At 40.9% G+C, this 25,315-nt stretch overlaps 1 protein-coding gene across 1 annotated transcript in view; it reads right to left on the minus strand.

Annotated features, from left to right (window-relative positions):
* LOC149151042 (uncharacterized) overlaps positions 1-24,886 on the minus strand; it is a 164,193-nt gene extending 139,307 nt beyond the window's left edge. The window contains exons 1-4 of the mRNA XM_089439311.1: positions 24,663-24,886; positions 22,594-22,701; positions 22,410-22,487; positions 22,212-22,284 (exon numbers count right to left, since the gene is read on the minus strand). Of these exons, the coding sequence (XP_089295437.1) occupies positions 22,212-22,284; positions 22,410-22,487; positions 22,594-22,701; positions 24,663-24,725 (322 nt within the window). The 5' untranslated portion in view covers positions 24,726-24,886. The remainder of the gene's footprint in view (positions 1-22,211; positions 22,285-22,409; positions 22,488-22,593; positions 22,702-24,662) is intronic.
* Positions 24,887-25,315: the final 429 nt, after the last annotated feature.

Below are 25,315 nucleotides of genomic sequence, written 5' to 3' on the forward strand. Positions count from 1 at the left end.
ACTTGAACTTGTCTACAGATTTTGAACCAACTTCCTTCAAAGAAGCTGCTTCTCATGATGAATGGAAAAAAGCGATGCAAAAGGAGTATGATGCCCTCATAAAGAACAGCACTTGGAAGCTGGTTGATCCTCCATTTGGAACCAAACCAATTGGTTGCAAGTGGGTCTACAAGAACAAGTATAAAGCTGATGGCTCACTTGACAAGCACAAAGCTAGGCTTGTGGCAAAAGGTTTTGCACAGAAGGAAGGGGTCGATTATGAGGAGACTTTTGCCCCCACAGCAAAATGGGCCACCATCCAGACACTCTTTGCACTAGCAGCTCAGAACAGTTGGAAAGTCCATCAAATGGATGTAAAAACTGCTTTCTTGAATGGAGATCTAAAAGAGAATGTTTTTATGTCCCAGCCTGAAGGATTTGTTGTGAAAGGACATGAACATAAAGTATGCAAACTTGTGAAGTCCTTGTATGGCCTCAAACAAGCACAGCAAGCCTGGTATGAAAAACTAACTGAGCATCTTTTGAAACTCAATTTCAATGATTTTGATCTTGATGATGCAACTTTATTTGTCAAGAAAGTTGGCAAAATAGTTGTATATCTTGTGGTATATGTAGATGATCTTTTAATGACAGGGAACAATGAAAGCTACATTGCATCCATAAAGAAGGAATTGGGAAAAAGTTTTGAAATCACTGATTTGGGCTATGTTCATTACTATCTTGGCATTGAAGTAACCCAACATCCAAAGTCCATATTTCTTTCTCAAAAAAAATACATTGGAGATTTGTTGAACAGGTTTGGCATGACAGAGTGCAATCCTCTTACTACTCCAATGGAACAAAACTTGAAGCTCACATCTATTGAAGGAAAGGAATTTGAGGATGCAACAAAATATAGACAGCGTGTAGGAAGTCTCAACTACCTAACTACCACCAGACCAGACATTTCATTTGCTGTTGGAATCCTCTCCAGGTTTATGCAAAAGCCTTGTGAGGGACATTGGTCTGCTACAAAAAGAGTTCTAAAGTACTTGAAGGGAACTCAAGACTTTGAAATCAAGTACACACAGGTGGATGACTTCAGCTTGATCGGATACTCTGATTCAGACTTCGATGGAGACAAAGAAACTGGGGTATCTACTTCAAGATATGCTATGAGTCTTGGATCAGGAGCTGTCTCCTGGAGATCACGCAAACAATCAGTTCCAGCAGATTCCACAACAGAAGCAGAATACGTGGCAGCAGCTGAAGCAACAAAAGAAATTGTGTGGCTCAGGAAAATTCTTGAAGATTTGCAGGTAAAACAAGTACAATCAACTCCACTCATGATTGACAACACCTCTGCAATAAAGTTGGCCAAGAACCCAAAGTTCCATGATCAAACAAAGCACATCAATACTAAATATCATCTGATTCGACATCATGTTGAGGCCAAAACAATCCATCTCCGTCATTGTTCCACAAATGAGCAAATTGCAGACATCTTCACCAAAGCACTTGGAAGAGAAAAGCTTGAACGATTCAGAACGATGCTTGGACTCACCAACATCCCTTCAGATTAAGGGGGGGAATGTTGACACCTAATCCTTGTGATTGGGTAAATATATGTAAATAAATAAAAGAGAAATGTGAACAGTCATCGGGAGATGAACTGAACAGTCTCTCCCTCATGTATATAACAGACCTACCTGATTGAATGAATAATACGAATCAATTTTCTGCCTAATGGAGTTACTGTCTGCCCTGACACAAAGTGCAATTTTCTTGGCAAAGAACCTTGCATATCATTCAAAGACAAAGCACATTGATGTTTAGTATCACTTTGTGAGGGATATGATAGAAGACAAAAAGGTGTTGCTGGTAAAAGTGGACACTTTGAAGAATACTGCAGATGCATTGACAAAATCTGTGAGCTCTGAAAAGTTCTCTTGGTGTAGAGAAACAATGGGAGTTGCAGGGCTGAATAAATGACTAAGCTCTCTTGTGGCCCCCTGTGAAAAGAAAACAACAAGTGGGAGAATGTTGGGTTGTGTTATATTCTTTCCACTACTAGCCCACGTAGTTAACCAGGGGGTTAGAGGGGGGGCAGAGCCCTCCCTTCGTTGCGCCGATTGCGTAGCAGAGGGGTCATAGGGAGTTTGAGGGGTGCAGGTAACCCCACTCTATGGGGTCCAGAGCAGCGCCCCGGAAAATTTTGGTTTTGGAACCTATGTTAAGTTGGGCGGACCCACCTATGGTTTTGTGCATGATTTTTGCACATGTTTTTTTGGACGTGATGGTTTTCGATCCATGGTTTTGGACGCGATGGTTTTCTATCCATGGTATTGGATGCTTTGGCATGTATAAATATGTATTGTAACATTGAAAGGAACATAATGAAAAATCAAGCTGGTAGTCCCAGTTTTGAGATCCAGGGGAAAATCTCTGTGTATATGTGTTTTATGTGTTATGCTCTCGCATTGTTTACTTTATGTGTTTTAGAATTCATATGCAGGTAATTTCTATACGGGGTTAAAACCTACAAAGAAGAAGACTAATTTAGAGATCATACTTGGAGATAATGCCACCTACCCCGTGAAAAGGATAGGTATTGTCACTCTTCACTTGAATCAAGGTCAAACCATTCATTTACAAGATGTGTTGTATGTGCCCAATTTGAAGAAGAACCTGGTATCTATTTCTGCGATGGAAAACAAAGGTTTCAAGGTGGCATTCATTGATGGAAAGGTCGCATTTGGAAAAGAAACCCTAAAGATGCATTTACACTTGGATTTAGGGTTGATGGTCTCTATCAAGTTGGTGGAAGTCTTTTGGGAGCTTTGGCAAGCGATACTTCTCTTCAATCTGAGCTATGGCACCGGAGATTTGCCCACTTACATTACAAAGCCTTACCTAGGGTAAGGAAGATGGTCACAGGGATGCCCGACTTTAATATGAACCATGAAGGAGTTTGTCAAGGATGTGCAGTTGGGAAACATACAAAGGGACCATTCCCTTCTAGTGAAAGCCAAACAACTGATATTCTTCAATTGGTCCATTCTGACTTATCTGGTGCCCTGCCCGCAACCTCATTTGGGAGGGTACACATATTATACAATCTTTTAGGATGACTTCTCACGCAAAACATTGATCTATTTCTTGAAGAGGAAGGATTAAGTGTTCAAATGGTTTCGTTCTTTCAAAGCATTTGTGGAAAATCAAATCGGGAAGAAGATCAAGATATAGAGGAACGACAATGGAACCGAATATGAACCAAATAAATTCAATGAATTTTGCAGAGAGGCTGGCATTAAGAGGGAGACAATTGTTCCATACATTCCTGAGCAAAATGGAGTTGTTGAAAGGAAGAATCGAACAATCATAGAAGCCACTCGTGCCATGCTCCATGATCAAGGTCTACTAAAATTATTGTGGGGAGAAGCTGCCAACACTATCGTATATGGTCATAATAGGAGCCCTCATCAAGCATTGGATTTCAAGACACCCAAAGAAGTCTTCACTAGTAAGAAACTTGATGTTCTCACTTTATGTTAAAATTGGCAACTAAGGCCAAACTCCATGTGGGTCATCTTATTTATGGCAGCTAATATTTTTCTTGGATCCCTCTCATCAAGAGGTGTAGGATTGATCTAAAGATCATCTGATTCTGATAAGTATTCATGGAGATATAAATTTATTTGTGTTATTGGACAAATCATCAAGGTCTGTTAAAATTGGCAACTAGGGCCAAACTCCATGTGGGTCATCTTATTAATGGAAGCTGATATTTTTCTTGGATCCCTCTCATCAAGAGGTGTAGGATTGATCTAAATATCATCCAATTCCGATAAGTATTCATGGAGATATGAATTTATTTGTGTTATGGGACAATTAGTCAAGATCGGACAGCAACCAAATAAACCCCACTTGTGCTCAACGTTTTAGAATAAATAGAGGTGGCCTTCAAGTCATTTCAAAACACTTGGGATCTCTTCCTCTCTACTTGTCTTTGGGTTTTAGTAGGAGAAGAGATCCTAAGGGGTAACACTGCCCTAATCCAGAGGGCAGAAGCCGGAACTGTCGGGAATAGCCGGAATCGTCGGAACTGCCAGGAATTGGCAGAACTGCCGGGAAAAGCCGGAACTGCCGAGAAAAGCCAGAACTGCCAGAACTGCCGGGAAAAGCCGAAACCGTCAGAACTGCCGGAACTACTGGGAAAAGCCGGAACTGTCAGAACTGCAGGGAAAAGCCGGAGCTGCCGGAACTACCGGGAAAAGCCGAAACTACCGAACTGTCGAAACTGCCAGGAATAGTTGGAACTGCCGAGAATAGCTGGAATTGCCGGAACTGCCAGGAATAGCCGGAATTGCCGAAACTACCGAGAACTGTCGGAACTGTTGGGAAAAGCCATAACTGCCCGGAACAGCCAGAACTGTCGGGAACAGCCGAAACTGCCAGAACAACCGGGAAAGCTAACGCAGAGGGCAGAAGCCGAAACTACCGGGAACTGCCGGGAAAAGCCGAAACTACCAGGAATAGTTGGAATTGCCGGAACTGCCAGAATTGCCGAAACTGTCAGAACAGCCAAAGCATCTGTCTCCGAAGGAACACAAGCATGCTAGGGACAACAAGCAAACAAGATGCAGCTAACACATAGGTCAGTATGGCAACATGGTGCAGCAATGGCACATAATGCAGTACAGTGATGGGTACAACCATGATTAATGAAGCATGATGAGATGCAGCATAGTGATGATGGGTGTAGCATGGTGCAGCACGGTGAGGTGCAGCATGATGACGAAATGCAGCACAACAATAGGTGAAGGAGTCACCTTGGAGAATCAGTTGAAGCAGCATGTCTTCGACTGTCTCATGTATCATCTTCTTAGAGATGATTTATGCTCTTATCTAGATAAGTCGAAGTGTTGACTTCTATTGTAAATGTACTATCTCTCTCTCTGTGCTGAACTATTGAAGAACATATAAGAAGAATTGATCAAGGGTTTCTCCACATTAGGGTTTGTCCCTGGCTAGCGCCACATCTTGTGTCCTCTTGTCTTGGCTTGTCTTCTGCGATTTATGTTTATGTTCTATCTGTAGTTTACTTTAATGTTGATGTGATTGCTAATCTAGAAAATATATTGAGCTAACTGTGAAAATTGAAATAAATTGCTCTAAGCATAGAACATACCTAAAATTAACAAGGTTAGCCAGCAACCAAATAAACCCCACAAGTGCTCAACGTTTTAGCATAAAAGGAGATGACTTGAGAGTCATTTCACACACTCATCTCTTGTGATCTCTCTCCACTCGTGTGGGTATAGGTGGAAAGAGAGGTCTAGAGAGGAAAGAGCCCTAGCCGCAGTCCTAAAGGAAGGAGACCTAGCCGCAAATGAAGAGGAGGATTTGGCCACATTCCTAGAGTGGAGATCTAGCCCAAGCCGCAGTCAAAGGGAGCTCCAATTCGCAACCAAAAGGAGCCCTAATCTGCTATCTAAAGGAGGCCTAAAACACAGTCTAGAGAGACCTAATCTAAGGTCATCTATCCGCTGTCAAGAGGCCCTATTCGCTGTCAAAAAGGAAGCCATAATTCCATAGCAAGGAAAGGCCACATCTCTCGCAAGAGGAAAGGTAGAAGAAGCCCTTAACTGTCGCTAAAGCAAGCCCTAGCCGCAACAAGGAGAAGTCTGGACAGCGAGGTCATTTGAGGGCTATTTCAGGGGTCCGTTTAGAGGACAAAGTGACTGTTCTTGGAGGTCGAGGCAAGGAGGGTTTGTTGGAGGGTGCAACAACTATTTTAGGGTGACAAGTCCATACGTTGGGCTTAGAACTTCCCTCAAGGAGCAGTGTGGAGGGCAGCGTCCTATTTAAGGACAGTCGTAGCAAGAGGAAGCAATTCTGGGTTAGCTTGCGAGTTGTTAAGGACTGTGGTTGGTTGCCCTAACTAGTCCAGAATTGCAGCAGCCTAATTACCCTAGAACAGTGAGCTAGTGCACACATCTTGGAATGAATCTTGTATGTGTTGAGTCAGTTTGATGGCTGTAAAGTGCAGCCATAATCCACAGCAAAGGGAGGGTTGATCAGCAGTGGAATATAAGCTTTATATACAGTTTGAAGGCAACCCCAATCCGCTGTTAAGAGAGGTCCATTATCAGTCTTGTAAAGACTCTTATTCACTGCCCAAAGAGACCTAGTTGCAGTCACTTTAACTGCTGTCATAATACCACATTGTTGTAGGTGACAGCATGGCCTAATTGTAGACTATTTGGGCATGTTGGTGTAGACTCTATAACTTAGTGTTGTTGGACATATTATGGGACAGCAGCATAGTACATGGGACAGCTGCAATGACACTAGGACAGTTGCAACATGGGACAACTGCAAGCATGAAGAATCATGGACAGCAGCAGCGTGGTAAAGCATGGACAACAGCAAGTACATTGTGACAGCAGTAAGCATGGTGCAGCATTGGCACTATGTACATCGGTGCTAAACACTGGGACAGCAACAGCATGAGGTCCAGCATTGTGATGATGGGTGCAGCATGGTGCAATAAGGTGAGGTACAGCATGATGACAAGATGCAGCACAATGATAGGTGAAAGAGTCACCTTGGAGAATCAGTTGAAGTAGCATGTCTTCAACTGATCTCACGTATCATCTTTTTAGAGATGAGCTATGCTCTTATCTAGATAAGTCAAAGTGTTGACTTTTGTTGTAAATGTACTATCTCTCTCTCTACTGAACTATTGAAGAACATATAAGAAGAATTGATCAAGGGTTTCCCCACATTGGCGTTTGTCCCTGGCTAACGCCACATCTTGTGTCCTCTTGTCTTGGCTTGTCTTCTGCGATTTATATTTATGTTCTATCTGCAGTTTACTTTAATGCTGATGTGATTTCTAATCTGGAAAAGATATTGAGCTAACTATGAAAATTGAAATAAATTGCCCTAGTATAGAACATACCTAAAACGTAACATGGTATCAGAGCTAAGGTGAAGACAATGCCCAAGCAAGAGTGAAAGAGCAATCATCGAAGATAGTTAGGAAAGGACAAAAGGATCAGTGGATTCCTCATCCCTCTTCAAATTCACCGAGGGTGAAATCAAAGCAAAGAATATTATCAGAATGGCGCAGTGAAAGCTTCTGATGGTCTACCTAAAAGATCACTTTATTGGGAAGTCCAGATCTAAGGGTGGAAGGAAAGGCAGATGCCTTGGTTGCAATAAGTTCGGCCATTATGCGAAGGAGTGTCCAAATGGCAGGGACACATCACTTGATGATGATAACAATCATTCCAGGGACATCTTCAACGATCAGAGGAATGACAGGTAATGCAGGTCATCAAGGTAACGGTCGACTCTTCAAGAAAGCAAGGAACCCCAGGTATGAAAAATTAAATGTTGTTTCTGATAAGATAAAGAAGTGTTATCTTGTATTTGCCCTCTCCTTCGGATTCTTTGGGAATCTGGCTTATTGATTGTAGTGCTTCAAGGCACTTCATCGGATAGAAGGGCGCTCTCTCTAATTTGGTAGAGATGGAAACAATCCTTGGATTATACTTGGAGCCGATGCCACCTATCCCGAAAAGGGTGTAGGGAATGTTACCCCTCAATTGAATGAGGGTAACTCAATTCATTTATAGAATCTCTTTTACGTACCTGATCGCAAGAAGAACCTACTGTCCATTTCAGCAATGGAAGTCAAAGGCTACAGGGTGGCATTCATCAACTGAAAGGTACGTGTTTGAAAATGAAATTTTCAAAGATGCTTTTTGAGTTCAGGGTTGGCGTTTGTATCCAGTTGCAGAATGGTCCATTGGGGACCATGTCAATTGTCACATCTCATCTATAGCACCAGAGGTCTACTTATTATGGGGCGCTACCCGATGTGAGTCAGATGGTGACAGGGATGCCTGAATTCAAAAGGAGCATGAAGGTACATGTCTGAGATGTATCAAAGGAAAATCTTACAAGGGGACCATTCCCCTCATATAGCAGGTCCACAGGTTTGGAACAACCCGAGGGGTTTGAGATTCATGATAGAGAATCTCATGTATGCAGGTGGAAGAAAGCCCTCTATGGCTTGAAACAAAACACGCCGAGCATAATATGAGAGGATTGATAGCTGTCAGATGAAGCTGAGATTCACTAAGAGTGAAGCTGATCCAAACCATTATTTGAAGGTTGTGGATGATAGACCTCTCATACCGGTACAATCTGAGGACGACCTATTTCTGACAGGTGCAAACCCTCTCATTTGCAGAAGTATGAGGGAGTTGGATTCCGGATGTGGAATGGTAAACTACAAGCCCATGACTACCCCTCTCATTTGCAGAAGTAAGAGGGAGTTGGATTCCGGATGTGGAATGGTAAACTACAAGCCCATGACTACCTCGAGGATCTTAACTTTCAAAAGTTATATAGTAGTGATGTCGGACCAGATTTGGGAAATTCCTCTGAGTTTCATAAACTCATTTGCATTGATGATTCTTGGTGAACTTCCGTCCGAATATATGTTAACATGGTGAGCTCATATATGGTTGAGCCTCGCTGGATTGGTGCCAAGAATCTTTTGAGATATCTTCGGGGCACAATCTCTCATGAATTGAGATACACTGCCAAAAATGTGAAGTTGCATGATTATTCGAACGCTGACTGGGCAGGCAGTCTGGAGGATCTCAAGAGCACCTTTGAGTGTTGGTTCTCTTTGGATTCTGCTTCAATATCATGGATGAGCAGGGAGCGGAAGTAAGTTGCTATAAGCCCCACCGAGACCGAATACATAGTTACGAGTATGATCTCGTATGAAGCTGCCTAGTTGTGGAAGCTCTTCAGTGAGTTGTTTGTACACATAATGGATACCACCATGATCTTCTGTGTCAACCAGGGGGGGATTCGATTGTTGAGGAATCTCGTATTCGACGATTGCTCCAGCAGATAGACATCAGATACTACCTTATCTGGGATATGGTACGTCGATGAGCGAGGAGGTTTCATCGCATTGAGATTGATGTACAAGTCAGAGACATTTTGTCAAAGCCCCAGATGAAAGGTCAAATTTGTGACTTTCCCGAACGGCTTGGAGTCGTTGAGAGACCTTCTTAAAAGGATCCTACATGTTGCATGCATTGAGCTCTGGGAGCTCCGAGGGGCTTGGGGTACTTACTGGAGCAATACACGGCCATAGGGTGACTCACCCTCCCCTAATGGTGCGCTATGTACAGGGTGAATGGCTCAGCCTTCCCCTGTGATACCCCGAGGCGACTTAGGAACAATATGATTAGTTCTCCTGTGGGCCGAGATGATTAGTTCTCCTCTGGCGACTGTGGGACAAGATGATTCCTTCTCCTGTGGACAGGATGATTAGTTCTCCTGTCGAGGCATCCTACCCATGCAGTCTGGAACTCATGGGAAGTACCTCTCATCTGATCAATGAGCAGGGAAATGGGGTTAGGGACCATAGTAGTACTATCGATGGACGCATCATTGTATCTACCATACTCCCTATGCTAGGATGACCTCCATTGATCTGGGATCAATGAAACTGATCTGGGATCAATATGAGTGGTTTGAGACACTCTCTTGTGATATTGATCTGGGATCAATAAAACTAACTTCGGGTCAATAGAGAATGGTATGAGACATTCTCGATCAATTCTTCTTCTTCATGGTTCAGCAGAGCAGAGCATAGCATAGTAGAGCAGTGCAGGGCACTGATGGCAAAGATAGTACAGTCGGACATATGAATCAACGGATGGAGTTCTCCCTAGTTGAGAGGGAGTGTTAAAATTGGCAACTAGGGCCAAACTCCATGTGGGTCATCTTATTTATGGCAGTTGATATTTTTCTTGGATCCCTCTCATCGAGAGGTGTAGGATTGATCTAAAGATCATCTGATTCCGATAAGTATTCATGGAGATATGAATTTATTTGTGTTATTGGACAAATCATCAAGGTCGGCCAGCAACCAAATAAACCCCACAAGTGCTCAACGTTTTAGTATAAAAGAAGATGACTTGAGAGTCATTTCACACACTCATCTCTTGTGATCTCTCTCCACTCGTTTGGGTTTAGGTGGAAAGAGAGGTCTAGAGAGGAAAGAGCCCTAGCCGCAGTCCTAAAGGAAGGAGACCTAGCCGCAGATGAAGAGGAGGATCTGGCCGCAGTCCTAGAGTGGAGATCTAGCCCTAGCCGCAGTCAAAGAAGGCAGCCCTAGCCGCAGTCAAAGGGAGCTCCAATTCGCAGCCAAAAGGAGCCCTAATCCGCTGTCTAAAGGAGGCCTAAAACGCAGTCTAGAGAGACCTAATCTAAGGTCATCTATCCGCTGTCAAGAGGCCCTATTCGCTGTCAAAAAGGAGGCCATAATTTTGTAGCAAGGAAAGGCCACATCTGCTGCAAGAGGAAAGGTAGAAGAAGCCCTTAACTGTAGCTAAAGCAAGCCCTAGCCATAGCAAGGAGAAGTCTGGACAGCGAGGTCATTTGAGGGCTATTTCAGGGGTCCATTTAGAGGACAGAGTGACTGTTCTTGGAGGCCGAGGCAAGGAGGGTTTGCTGGAGGGTGCAACAACTATTTTAGGGTGACAAGTCCATACATTGGGCTTGGAACTGCCCTCAAGGAGTAGCGTGGAGGGCAACATCCTATTTAAGGACAGCCGCAGCAAGAGGAAGCAATTCTGGGTTAGCTTGTGGGTTGTTAAGGACTGTGGTTACTTGCCCTAACCAGTCCAAAATTGCAGCAATCTAATTACCCTAGAACAGTGAGCTAGTGCACACATCTTGGAATGAATCTTGTATGTGTTGAGTCAGTTTGATGGCTGTAAAGTGCAACCATAATCCGCAGCAAAGGGAGGGCTGATCAACAGTGGAATATAAGCTTTATATACAGTTTGAAGGCAGCCCCAATCCGCTGTTAAGAGAGGTCCATTATCAGTCTTGTAAAGACTCTTATTCACTGCCCAAAGAGACCTAGTTGCAGTCACTTTAACTGCTATCATAATACCACATTGTTGTAGGTGACAGCATGGCCTAATTGTAGACTATTTGGGCATGTTGGTGTAGACTCTATAACTCAATGTTGCTGGACATATTATGGGACAGCATCATAGTACATGGGACAGGTGCAATGACACTAGAACAGCTGCAACATGGGACAGCTGCAAGCATGAAGAATCATGGACAGCAGCAACATGGTAAAGCATGGACAGCAACAAGTACAGTGCAGCAAGTACATTGGGACAGCAGTAAGCATGGTGCAGCAGTGGCACTATGTACAACAGTGCTAAACACTGGGACAGCAGCAGCACAAGGTCCAGCATTGTGATGATGGGTGCAGCACGGTGAGGTGCAGCATGATGATGAGATGCAGCACAATGATAGGTGAAGGAGTCATCTTGGAGAATCAGTTGAAACAGCATGTCTTCAACTGATCTCACATATCATCTTCTTAGATATGATCTATGCTCTTATCTAGATAAGTCAAAGAGTTGACTTCTGTTGTAAATGTATTATCTCTCTCTCTGCTGAACTATTGAAGAACATATAAGAAGAATTGATCAAGGGTTTCCCCACATTGGGGTTTGTCCTTGGCTAGCGCCACATCTTGTGTCCTCTTGTCTTGGCTTGTCTTCTGCGATTTATATTTATGTTCTATCTACAGTTTACTTTAATGCTGATGTGATTGCTAATCTAGAAAAGGTATTGAGCTAACTGTAAAAATTGAAATAAATTGCCCTAGAATAGAACATACCTAAAACTTAACACTTTAGAATCTTTGGTTGTCCGGTATATTTTCATGTTCCTAAAGAGAAAAGAAATAAGTTGGAAGCTTCAAGGAAGAAAGGTATATTCGTCAACTACAGTGAAAATTCAAAGGCATATAGAATTTATGTGCCTGGTCAAAGAGATGTGGAAGTAAGTCGTGATGTCACCTTTGATGAAGACACTGCCCTTGGGAAAGCCAGAGATCTCCCTATCCCAAGGAAGGATGATGATGCTGCCGAAAAACAAGATGAACCTTCGACAGATGAGCCTATGCCCGATGTTGAAGGCTTGATGGATCTTATTGATCCACCTCCTAGTGATCCCTCTACCTCAAGGAAACGTCCATTATGGCTCAAAGATACTCTTGAAGATGCTGAAAGACATATTGCTCCAAGAGGGACATTTCGCGAAAGTAAGAAGCCGAACAAGTATCAAGGGTACTTGGCTGCCATGAGTACTATTGTTCAAGTTGAACCATGCATGTTCGAAGAAGCCATAAAGCACAAGTATGGAAAGATGCGATGAATGAGGAATATGAATCGATCATGAAGAATGATCTCTGGGACGTGGTGCCTAGACCTAAGGACAAGTCCATGGTCACCTCAAAATGGCTTTATAAAATTAAAAATGGTGTTGACAGAAGTGCTAAAAAATACAACACCAGGTTCATTGCTCATGGCTTCTCTCAAAAGGAAGGAGTGGACTATGACGAGATATTTGCATCAGTTGCCCAATATACTACTATCTAATCCATTATTTCTCTCGTTGCTAATCAAGGATGGAGCCTACATCAAATGGATGTCAAAATTGCTTTCTTGCATGGCTCGCTTAAGGAGGAAGTCTACTTGGAGCAACCTCAAGGGTTTGAAGTACAAAATCAAAGGACACATGTATCTAGGTTGATGAAAGCTCTCTATGGGTTGAATCAAGCCCTTAGGTCTTGGTATGAGAGGATTGACTATTATCTCGTGAAGTTGTGATTTACAAGGAGCTATGCTAATCCTAACCTATACTTCAAGGTTGAAAAGGAAATGCCTCTTATTTTGGTCCTTTATGTTGATTATCTCTTTCTAACAGGTGCAGACCCTCTCATTTATCAATGCAAGAGGGAGTTGACTTTTGAGTTCGAGATGAAAGACCTAGGACTAATGCATTACTTCCTAGGCCTGGATGTCTGGCAAAAGCCAGGCGAGATTTTCCTTTCTCAAGGAAGAATTTAAATACATTGTGAAGTTGCTAGAGAGATGTGGGATTGTGAATTGCAAGTCTATGTCTACTCCAATGGAACTCAACTTCAAGAAGTTATGTGGAAGTGTTGTTGGGCTCGAATTGGCAAACCCTTCCCAGTATCAACAACTTGTGGGGCCCTTGATGTTCTTGGTAAACTCCCGACCAAACATGTGCTTCGTTGTGAATAGAGTCAATTTATGGTTGAGCCTCATCACATACATTGAATTGCTACTAAGAATCTTTTGAGATATCTTCGTGGCACAATCAACTATGGATTGAGATATAATGCCAAGAATTTGAGGCTACATGGATATTCCGACGCTGACTGGGCTCGCAATGTGGTAGATAGAAAGAGCACGTCAGGACATTGCTTCTCATTGGAATTTGCTTTGATTTCTTGGATGAGCAGGAAGCAAAAATCGATTCCTCTAAGCACCGTCAAGGTCGAATATATTGCTACTAGTATGGCCTGTTGTGAAGTTATCTGGTTGAGGAAGCTCTTCAGTGAGCTATTTGAGCATGTGTTGGATACCACCGTGATCTATTGCGACAACCAGAGTGGAATTCGCCTTTCAGAGAATCTCGTGTTCCACGACCGTTCCAAGCATATTGACATCAAGTACCACTTTATCTGGAACATAGTTGCAGGAACCGTCCCCCCCAGGATCTGGAGGCAGAATGGTGTCTTGTACGAATCTGCCACCGATCCTTTGACGGATCAAATCCGCGGTTCCGCCTTTTTTTGGCAATTCCTAGAAAATTGGATCCTTGGAAGCCCGATTTGCGATTCCTGCTGCCCGATCCGCGAATCTGGAAAGGATCAGGTGCGGATCTGTGGAGGTCCGAGCGTGTATCCACCATAGATCACGAGCGGATCCAAGAGAAGGTGGACGGTTCAAATGATTCCATGGGGCTTTTTTTGTTTTGTTTTTATTTCGGATTGTTATGTGAGGAACTACACTTTCCGAATACTCCCAAAGTGCCCCTTGAAGCTCCCTAGATGCTTTCTAGATGCTCCCTAATGGTAATGTTAAATTCTTAAAGTAAAAGTGACATTCTCCTTTATCTTTCATTTCCATCCTTTTACTTAAATTTTTAACGTTACCATGAAATGACTCAGGATGTTGAGAGTGGTTCCAACCTCATCAGACTTCATATGGATAAAATTGAATTTCATACCCCATTCAAAATTCAGTTGACTTAACAGTTTTCAGGATCAATGGGATTGTGGCATTTCATTGGATTATATCATGTATGAGGGCATGTGATTGGCATTTAATCAAGAGCACCAAGCCCTATATGAACCCAAGTGTTGGTGTTGTTGATTATTGAACTCCTTTATCATGGCCTTAGTAATTATGTACCCTTCACTCAAGTCAAAATCATTGATCAGGCATGTTAAGCTTTCTCTACCATATTATAAGGCTTGGATTAGGCTGTATGATCAAAATTAGGCAATGTTGACTAATATCCCTATAGAATTGAAGTAGAGGTAAAGGCTAGACAAGAGAAGAGGAATCTATATTCTAGATGGTTGATGTTGGAATAATTAATCATTGATGTACAATGGATGCCATATCTCTCTTGATTTATGTAAAAATATGCATGTTTCATGTCTTCTACAACTAATTTGGTATTTTTGGATGTTTCTTATAATATAAATGCAAAACAATATAAATATATATATATAGTAGATGCTTTCGAGACGCTTTGCTTCCTAGATTTTTGGGAAATGACATTTCCGCGTCCCCGCTTCCAAAAAACTTCCTCGCTTCATGCAACATGATCCGGAATATGGTACAACGAGGAGCAATAAGGCTCCAACACATCAAGACTGATGAGCAAATTGTTGACATTCTCGCGAAGCCCTTAAGGAAGGTCAAATTCTTAACCTTCTGAGAGAGACTTGGAGGTATGGAAGGACCCTCCCATGAGGGTCCCGCTTGAGTTGGACATTGAGCTTTGGGAGCTCTTGGGGGCTTGGGGTACTTCTTGGAGCTACGTGCGACCATAAGGTGAGTGGTTCACCTTACCCTATAGGTACATTGTGTACAAGGTGAGTGGTTCACCTTCCCCTTTGACATCCCATGGTGATATATGAGAGCATAGAGTGAGTGGTTCACCTTCCCCTATAGATTATGATATATGCATAGGATGAGTGGTTCACCTTCTCCTATGGCATATGAGCAGGATGAGTGGTTCACCTCCTCCTAAGGATGCCCCAGCATACATCCTAGCCATGTAGTCCAGGACTCATGGGAAGTACCTCTCATTTGGCCAATGAGTTGGGAAAAGTAGATAGGGACCATAACACTACAGATGGATGCATCGTGTACTGTCGTGCTCCCTATGTCTAGAATGCATGGTGTTCAACAACTTGGTCTGGGATCAAATCCAATTGGGGTTCTACCCCTGGACTAACTTTTGTCAATGGAGAGTGGCAAGGTCTTGTGACTCACTCTCGATTGATTCTTCTTCATTATTACATCAGTGTTCAACAGAGTTGAGATGAGATGCAGAGATGGTACATGATGATAGGATGGCATGATGATGGATGGATTGGCAGGTGGAATTCTCCCTAGTTGAGAGGGAGTGTTAAAATTGGCAAGTAGGGGCAAATTCCACTTTGGACAGCTCATTTGATGGAGATGATTATTGAATTGAATTCCTCTTTTCGAGAGGACCAAAATCGACCTAAAGATCACCCAAATCGGACAAGGAGAAATGTGTTTTTGAGGTCAAGCCCACACATGTGCAAATTGTCAAGGTCGGCCACATCATCATGTAGGCTCATGAAGCCCAATGGACATGTCTCTTAACCCTCAACGACTTGTATAAATAAGAGAGACCTCCACCCTCATTTGGCACTTCATCAACTCACACATTCTTCTCTCTCCTCATCTGATTGGTTCGTACACCTCATTGGGCAGTTGATTTCTTCACATGTGTGGCAGGAAGGAGGACAAAATTACAGGGCCAAAATTTCTGAAATTTTCTGCAATTTGACCAATGTTGACTTTGACTTTCTAGGCACCTTTTTGACTTCAATTTTCAAGGAGAATTTTTGTCTTAGCAAGCTGCATTCATTGGCACAACAATCGAGATTTTTTGGGTTGTTTGACCTATGTTGACCGTAGGCCTGTTTGACCACAAGGTTGACTTTTGTTTGACTAGGTTTGACTGCTCTAAAGAGGATTGTTTTGACTGTTGTTTGACCAGCTAAGGAGGTCGAGTTGAATGCACTTTGACCGAGCTGCTAAAGGGTTGTTTTAACCCTTGACCGTTGACTGGTTAAGGCATACACTACTGTTGATTTCACTGTTGTTGACCAGGGACAATTGCAAATTTGATAGGATTGTTTTGATCATCTATTAGCAAGTCAATTTTGACTTTATTGTACTCTCTCTCTCTCTCTGTGTTGAACATTTGATACAATAATAAGAAGAATTGATCAAAGGGTTTTCCCCATCTTAGGGTTTTTCCACGGCATTCACCAAATACTGGTGTTCTCTTGTCTTGGCTTGTCTTCTGCTGTTATTGTTCATGTTCTATCTACAGTTTTCGTTAATGTGATGATTAAGTGATTGTTATTGGAAATTGTCATTAGGCTAACTAAAGGACATTGAAGAAATTGATGCAAGCATAGAACATACCATTGTTATCTAAAATTAACACATGTTGAGCATGTGTTGGGCAAGTCATTTGAGAAGAAGGCATAACCCCCACCGCGGGTGACAATCCTCGTTCCTCACCATGCCAATCATGATCAGCCTCCCTCCGCCAACACACCTGGCTAGCCATGCTTCATTGTACAGCAATTGGTACAGGCAATTAAATTTCCACCTGACGCGAGCTTATGTATTCCTAATGGGTGCGTACACTCCTCTGCAATTCATAATGGCATACCATAATTCCAACGCAAACATTGATCGCCACACGCTTAATCCCATTACTAATCAGCACTACAACATGATAATCACCATGCCTCCTCCCTCTATCACTTTTGGCCTGACTTCAACTATGAACCATGTCATTTTTCTTCTCCATGTTTATGCATTCCCTAGTTGGTCCCGTCGTGGGAGTCTGTTGGCTATCGCAACAATGGAGAATGGTCGTCACTCTCCACCTGGTGTCGAGCTCCCTCATTCTTGCGAAATTCTCCTAGTTCCTCTGGGGATCGAACCGTTTGGCATACATAATCCTCTGGCTCCGTCTCACCAACAGATGTTCATGTCTAATTAAAGTGCACAAACTCTCTTAAGAGACCGCATCCCTCTGGCTATTGCGCATGTCCTCTTAGCATTCAACAACCAAGGCCGCGATTCATCAAAAAATCATAATTTGAAGCAGCACCTAGGCAATCCAATTCAGCACTATAGGAGCTCGAATTCACTGCATCAACTCGCCCAATTTCAGTTGAGGCAGAGATCCAGTGCTTGCATGGCCATCAAGGGTCAGTATCCAGCCTTACAGGTCGCTCGTCTGCATTCAAGATGGCAGCACCAATCGACCTCTCAGAGGAATCAATTGGCCTCAATTCAACTCACCTAGCCTCAACTTCGCCCAAGCTCACACTTGGAATGGCATATATCATGTGGTGGTCCAATTTGGGCACGAAGGATCTCACCTAAACCCCATGGATACTCCATTCATCGAGTCTTCGGTGTATTAAGCAACCTTAGGGTCATGGCAATTCGACAGGGCACTCCTCGAGCTCAGGCTCCTCTCAAGGCTACAAGGAGAAGTGTCAGCAACTAGACACCATGACTAACCGGGTTCGAGTTCGGGAAGCAGCCAAAGCTCCTCGTCAAGCACAGTTCGTGACCAGACTCCATGTCATCAACACCAAGTACACGGTCCTTTTGGGCCTTTGTCAAACTCCTAGGCTGAGTCCATCCTTAACTAGCCAAAGCAATGTCCCCTGTCTCACTCATCGTTTGACTAATGTTGTCGATTGAATATTGTCATACCGATTCTCCCGATTCTCCTTATTTTTGTTTAAAGCCAAGCCTACGTGCCTCTAGACAGTCATATAGTTTTCAAAGTATCTCCAATTTTGTAATTTTGTCTGGTGCACTGCTTAAAAGGAGACAATGTAATGCCAAAGTACTATACCTATGCCACTAGTCAAGTATTCCCTCAGGAAGACCAAGAGCACAAAGCCAATTCCTATGTAATCTTTTTATGAAGTAATAGAAGTTGAATCATTACACAAAAAAAGAAGAAGGCATAATAGTGGATCCACAAAAAATCAAAGCCATTAGAGAATGACTAGCACCAAAGAATGTTTTCAAAGTTAAATATTTTATAGGATTAATCGGATATTACAGGAGCTTTATTGAAGGCTTTTCAAGAATTGTTCATCCCAACACTTCTTTACTAAAGAAAAGGAACTAAGTTTAAATGTATAGCAAAGTGTGAAGAAAGTTTATAGCTATCAAAGGAGTTGCTTACTAGTGCAATTATTCTGAAGATTGAAGAGTGTGTGGTATGCATAGATGTATGCAAAGAGGAGCCTAGAGGAGTGCTTACTCAAAGTGGGCATATCATTAGTTATGATTCCAAAAAGCTTAAAGAAAATGAGAGAAATTATGCCAAACATGACTTGGAGCTTGTTGCAATAATACATACATTGAACATGTGGAAGCATTACTTAACGGGGGAGAAATTTGAATTAAGGAAAGACCACAATGGTCTGAAATATTATTTTGGGAGATAGACTTGAAATGCTAGAAAAATAAGATGGTTAGAATTTTTAAGTGAATATGACTCTTGAAATCAAGTATATCGAAGTAAAGGAAAGTAAAATTAGTGATGCACTCAACAGAAGGGGGAGAAATTTGAATTGAGGAATGACCACAATGGTCTGAAATATTTGTTTAGGAAATCAACTTGAAGTGCTGGACAAACAAGATGGTTGGAATTTTTAAGAGAATATGACTCTTCAAATCAAGTATATCAAAGGGAAGGAGAATAAAATTATCGATGCACTCAACAGAAGGGCACATGGCATGCATGCTACAGCCATTAGTATGCATAAATTAGATTTAAAGAGCAAAATTTTAGAAGTTGTTGTTACAGACCAGCACCACCTACAGGTAAAAGAAAGCTTACAAGAGGAGGATGTACAGCAGAAATTTAAAAAGTATAAGTTAAAGCCTAAAGGAAGATAGAGTGCGTGCATAAAAATAGTGTATGTTCCTAATTATCAGGCATTGAAGGAATTGAAGATGTTGGTATTGAAAGAAATGCATAATGTTCCATATGCAAGACGTCCTGGTTATTAGAAAACAATTGCAGCAATGAATAGTCAATACTTTTGACCAGGAATGAAAAAGGATGCAGCTAATTACATACTAGGTGTATGGGATGTCAAAGAGTAAAAGCTGAGCATAGACACCGAGCAGGGTTGCTACAGTTGTTGCCAATCCCAAAGTAGAAATGGGAAGTTGTAACCATAGATTTTATTACTAAGTTGCCCAAGACAACAAGAAAAAATGATTCAATAATGGTGGTAGTAGATAAATTGACAAAGGTAGCCCATTTTATTCCAATGAAACTAAATCATGAGGTAACTAGTATTGCAGAGATATAAATGAAGGAAATTGTTCTGTCACATGGAATACCTAAGGCAATTGTTTCAAAAAGAGATATGAAGTTTACTTCAAACTTTTGGAAAAAAAAATATTTAAAAGATTTGGTACAAAATTGATTTTTAGCACAACATATCATCCACAAACAAAAGGGAAGACAAAGAGAGTCAAGCAAGTAATTGAGGATATGTTAAGAATACATGTGATGGATAAACCATCCAAGTGGGAAGATTATTTGCATTTCTTTGGGTTTTTCTACAACAATGAGTATCAGGCATCATTGAAGATGGGCCCATTTGAAACCCTATATGGCAAAAAATGCAATACTCCAATGAAATAGGACAACCCAACAAGCAAAGTAGTACTTGGAATAGAGTTGTGCAATGAGATGGAAGAGCAGATGGTTAAAATTAAACAAAATTTAAAGGCTACATAGGACAAGCAAAAGAGTTATGCAAAAAAGAGCAGGATAGTCAGAGAATTTAAAGTGGGAGAACATGCATTTTTGAAAGTGAAGCCTAGGAAAAGTTCCATGACGCTGGACAGTTGTACCAAGCTGGCAGCCAAATCTTATGCTCCATTTGAAATATTGGACGGGATAGGACCAGTTGCATGCATGGTTGCATTGTCTGCTTCTATGATTGTGCGTAATGTATTTCACGTGTCTTTGCTAAACAGTATGTGCATGATCTTAACCATATCATTCACTAGACTTTGATTTGAGTGGAGCTAGAAGGGGAATTCCAAGTACAACCAAAGCATATACTGGATGGGAAGGCCATAGTGCTATGAAACAAAGCCATAGTGCAGGTAAAAGTCCAGTGGACATATTATAGCCCTGAAGAAGCGACATGGGAGCTGGAAGACATAATGCAAGAGGCATACGCACATTTATTTTTTAATTGTTGATAAAAATTTCGATATATGTACACCTGCTTGGTGATGTGCACTAAGGACAGTTGCCAAAATAAGGGGAGGGGACTTTAATAACCCACTTTTGATCCCCGGATTAATAATGTATGTTTGTACATGATGAAAGGCTGGAGAACCTAGCAATGTAACAATTTTGAATATTAATAATACAAATACATCATTAGAGCCACAAACAAACAAAGACAAGAGTTTAGGGGGCTATAATTCCACGAGATAGGGGTGTAACTAGAGAGGCTAGACCAAAATTACATATTTTACTTTATTCATATTTGAATTAGTTGGGGAAAAAGAGTTACATGAGCTTCTTGGAGAAGCCACATGGCATATTGTGAGCATTCATATGTTAATCATATTTTTGGATGGTTGAATGGGATTCATCATTCTTTCTTTCTCATTCATTCTTGTTCTTGCTTCTAGGGAGAGAAGAAGAAGATTGTTGTAGAGCGAGCCATTGTTGTTGACTGTATGAGAAGACTAGTTATTTTCCAGCAACGTGAAGACGTCTAAGTGCATGGATGCATTAGCATGTTGAGGAAAAATTGGCCACAATTGAGAATCTCTGGAGCTTCCAGCATTAAGAAAAATGGAAAATCCTGAGGAACTACATTGCAAAGAAGGAAATTCTATTCCTTGGGCTATGCAAGTTGAAGAGAAAGAGAGTTGGTAAGTTGAGATTGTTGTGTGATTGGTTGAGTAGACTATGACAACATGGGATGTTGTGCGACTATACAAACTATGACAACATGATAGTTTCAACTATCTGTATGAAAGTAAAGTCAATCTAGGCACCCGTTCTTGTGGATTCATAGCCTCAACTCAGGGGTGACATACTGCTGAGAGATTTGAAGCAGCAGTGTCTATGATTGGGTGGAACATCTGACATCTGCAGCCAGTCAATGTGCTTGCCTAATAAAGGTAAATGTTCTCTGTTTATTATATTCATGTTTTGTTTACTATGTTTCATCCTACTGTCTATGTTGAGTATATTATTTGTTAATGCTATGCATTGTGTGATGAATACGTATTTCTTGCTCAATGCATATGTTTCTTGATGTTTACACGAGTTTCTTTTCCGTTGCATGGTTCTTGAATTCATGTAAACCGTATCAATGTTTGAGAATCAGTTTAAGAATGTGAGTTTTTGAGGTATGCTGCAATTTGGGTACATTACAGTCGGCTCGAGAGCAAGAAAATTGTCATGATATGCCTTGTCTTGGATCCAGGTACATTACAGAATTAGTTTATTTCATAACAAAATACAACCCCTAGAGACACCCCCCAAAGACTAGAAAAGCACCGGACCAAACAAAGAGACATCCAATGCTGGTAGGGTTGGCTGTCTAGAGTTATTGCACAAATCTGCGAGTAGAGATTCACATGATAACAGGTTCTCAGTTAGATGAACCAAATTTTACAAATTCTGTGACTTCTAGGTCAAAATTTATAGTCCCAAACTAGCCTCTTCAATGCCTAAGCCAATCTTGTCTACAGCATGTGTGCTAGTTTCAGTTGGTTGGTTGGTTGTGTTAGCTATGAAGTCCAGACTCCATGTGTAATTCTCCAGGGGAGAACAAATTCATAAGGCCAATACCAAACCTTGTATCTGATGCAATATACATATGTGTGTGTGTGTGTGACATTCGAATCATCATGTTGTTAAATAAAACATTTCAACCAATTTCTTTTCAAATGCTAAAGCAAAGGATCACTTACCTGCAAGCATGTCAAAAATCTTGACTTGGCGGGCTTTTTCTGCCGCTTTTTCAAGAAGAAGGGAAGTGCGAGCCTGAATAGAAACCCACAAACATTATGACTTGTTGGCACACAGAATTTCATTGATAGCCACAAATGAACTAGCTGTTAATACTAAATAGACACAGTCCACTTCAAATGGAAACACTATTAGCCTACCTTAGCTCGTTCTTGAGCTTCAATTGATTCTGCCGATCTACTCTTGTGAGATACATTAAGTATTGATTCAGAAACCTCCTGTAAATGAACCACTGTACTCTCAGCTTGTAGTCCAATCTGACATTCAAAATATCCAAACAACTTTTGCTTGTGTAAAATATAACTCTTGTGAAAACAACTACACCTTTGGCAAAATGTAGCGGCATTTGTTGAGATTGTCAAGTGGCCGAACTCGGGGATTAGGAGGTTCAAGTCCCTCAGTATGAAGTGCTTCCAATGGATCAAAGTCTCGCTACAATGTTCACACGGATTAAAAAAAGTATATTCTCTCTTGCATCAAAATCTTTAAGAAAAATTATTCAAAATCAACTGAGCTCACTCTTTAAACTTTGGAATTCAAATGTCAACTTTCCTAATTTACTGATTCTAGTTGCACATTAAAAGCCAATAGAATGATCAAACTTATGAATGTAACCAAATATCAAATTACTTAAATCCTAATCCATATACTTAGACGGTAGACCACTGAAGATTATAATATTTTGCAATGTGGAGATGAGACCTGTACAAGGAATTGATTCCCTCTATTTATCAGGCAAAAGACTCTTATAAAACAAAAACATAAAAAAGTTGCTCGTGCAAATGCAGTTTTTGGGAAATTCTAATTTATAAACTATTAGAAGTTGACATATGGCAGCAAATGGAGACTAATGTTATTTAGCCCACTCGACTAGTTCAAGCATGTGTTAGGAATTTTAACAGCTGCGGTCATACCTAAGAAACTAAGGTCAGTACGAGTACGGACACCTTGAGAGAGCTCACTTTATAGATTATAATAAGAGCAAGGAATAAAATGGAACAATACATGTGCAGAAAGCACCCATAATAGCAAAAATCCTGCCAAAAAATAGGAATTGGCCATGAAAATAGGAGCTGCCATGTAATTTCAGGAGTTGTGTCACAAACTACTACTACCTAAGTCACCTTGCTCAAGTTCATGTTTAGATTTGGTAACAATGAAATTCAGAGATAAATTTGTCACTCCATAATATTATAATAAAATATTTGAGTTTGGTATAGAGAAGTAAGCTAATTTTATCTGACTAAAGCTACTAGTAAGTTATGGTCCCATCTTTGCAGATGCTTTTCATTATCTTACTGCTAACAAATTTAAATGTGGCAGATTGTTAAAAGAATTGTATGAACTGATAGATCAGTTAAAAGCAATTGCAAATATCCACAGTCATCAAAAGTATGTAAATTGTGGCTGCCAAAGCGAGGCCCCTTCACCAAAACTGTTGAGAAGAACTTCTTTAAACAGTAGAAGTCACATTCTCCTAAAAAACATGGAGTTATGTTTAATCCCTGTACCTAACCAGCTCGGAAGATATTCTAATAGAAACATCACTATCATTCCTATCAAGCATTTCTTTCAATTTCCATTGAACCATAACTTCCATCCAAAATATGTAGTTGAGCTCAAAATAGGACTAAACCATAAAAGGGGTGACCAGGATTTCCGTATAAAGTTTTGCTAGACTTGACTTTCATATGGCATAAAAAAGGAGTGAAAGTAATAATACCCTTGCTATTACTAATGAGTCATTGGTTCACTGGTAAGCTTGATTTACTATTAAACCTTCGAGCAAGGGTTCATTCTCGCCACCTGAAATAGCATTAGTTTCAAAGGGATGAGGCCAGTCCCAAGTCCCAGGCAATTTTCACAGAAAAGCCTAAGGAAGCTACTAGATAAAGGCCAGTTGTAACGCAGATTGGGGTTCAATCACTAGATGTGTTTGATTGTTTACTGTAAAGTGAATGTTTTTATGTGATTTATTTGCAGATTTATAAGGCACATGTTAAGACGTTTCCTCCAAGGCCATGTCTGAAACACACTGTTATCTGTAGGTAAAATATATTAAACACTTCAGAAGAACTAAATTACAATAATAATCCACCAAATCTTTAAGTAGTTCGATTCATTCTTTGAGAACAGAATAAAAATGCACGAATTTTAGTCAAATTTATCATGTCAACAGTTTGCTTCGCAGAATGTAATGCTAATTATTTGGCATCAATTTCATTCTTAATCCAAAGAACAATAAAAAGTGCAACACAGACGACCACAGTCCAAATGGTCTATAGCAAGTTTAAATTTAATGGCGGTAACGGGATTAAAGTGGGATACTTATTTTAGTTAAGCATTTGAAATCCAGGAGCCAATACGTAAAATGTATGTGGGTAGAGTCTTACCGACAGGAAGTTTAAGTGCGGTGGCAACTCCTCCGTCTCTTGCTCCTCCTCAGACCCAGACATGCTTCAAAAACACTGATCTGGATGTTTGGCTGGTTAGTCAAAGAAACTCTTAAACCGCAACGAAGGGTTTAAAGCCCGCCTAGCTCTGTTTAATGGCACTCGAGCGCTCAAATTAAAATTTGGATATAAAATCTTTTAGGCGGATGACGATTTAAAGTTTTCACATAGAACTGATTTTGGAAACATTATTAAGGCCTTTTTAAAATATGTGTGAAAAATAGATTTTCCAAACTTGAAGAGTTGATGTGGATTCCGATTCATGTAGTATTAGGTTAGTTGTTATTTAAAGGCACGTGACGTATTGTCATAGTTTCAATAATGATAGGATGAGATATTGATCTTCTTGCTATATTATTTAATTTGAAATTATTTTTAGGAGTCAAAGTAATATTTACTAGTAATTGTACTAGATGTTACAAAGGAAACCTTGTAAGGCACTGGTGTAGGAAAGAGTAGCATTAAACTATTACTCTTCCATGATGACATTGAAATTGTCACCAGATGTTGCCAAAGGGTCTAAGTGGAATTTTGGATCTTTGTTAAAGAGGGGGTTTAAGGAATTGCATCATTCACATGACAGGAGTATGATC

The sequence above is a fragment of the Pinus tabuliformis genome, chromosome 9, assembly GCF_031772625.1.
Source record: "Pinus tabuliformis cultivar Carrire ecotype Pingquan chromosome 9, CPIR1, whole genome shotgun sequence".
NCBI lineage: Eukaryota > Viridiplantae > Streptophyta > Pinopsida > Pinales > Pinaceae > Pinus > Pinus tabuliformis.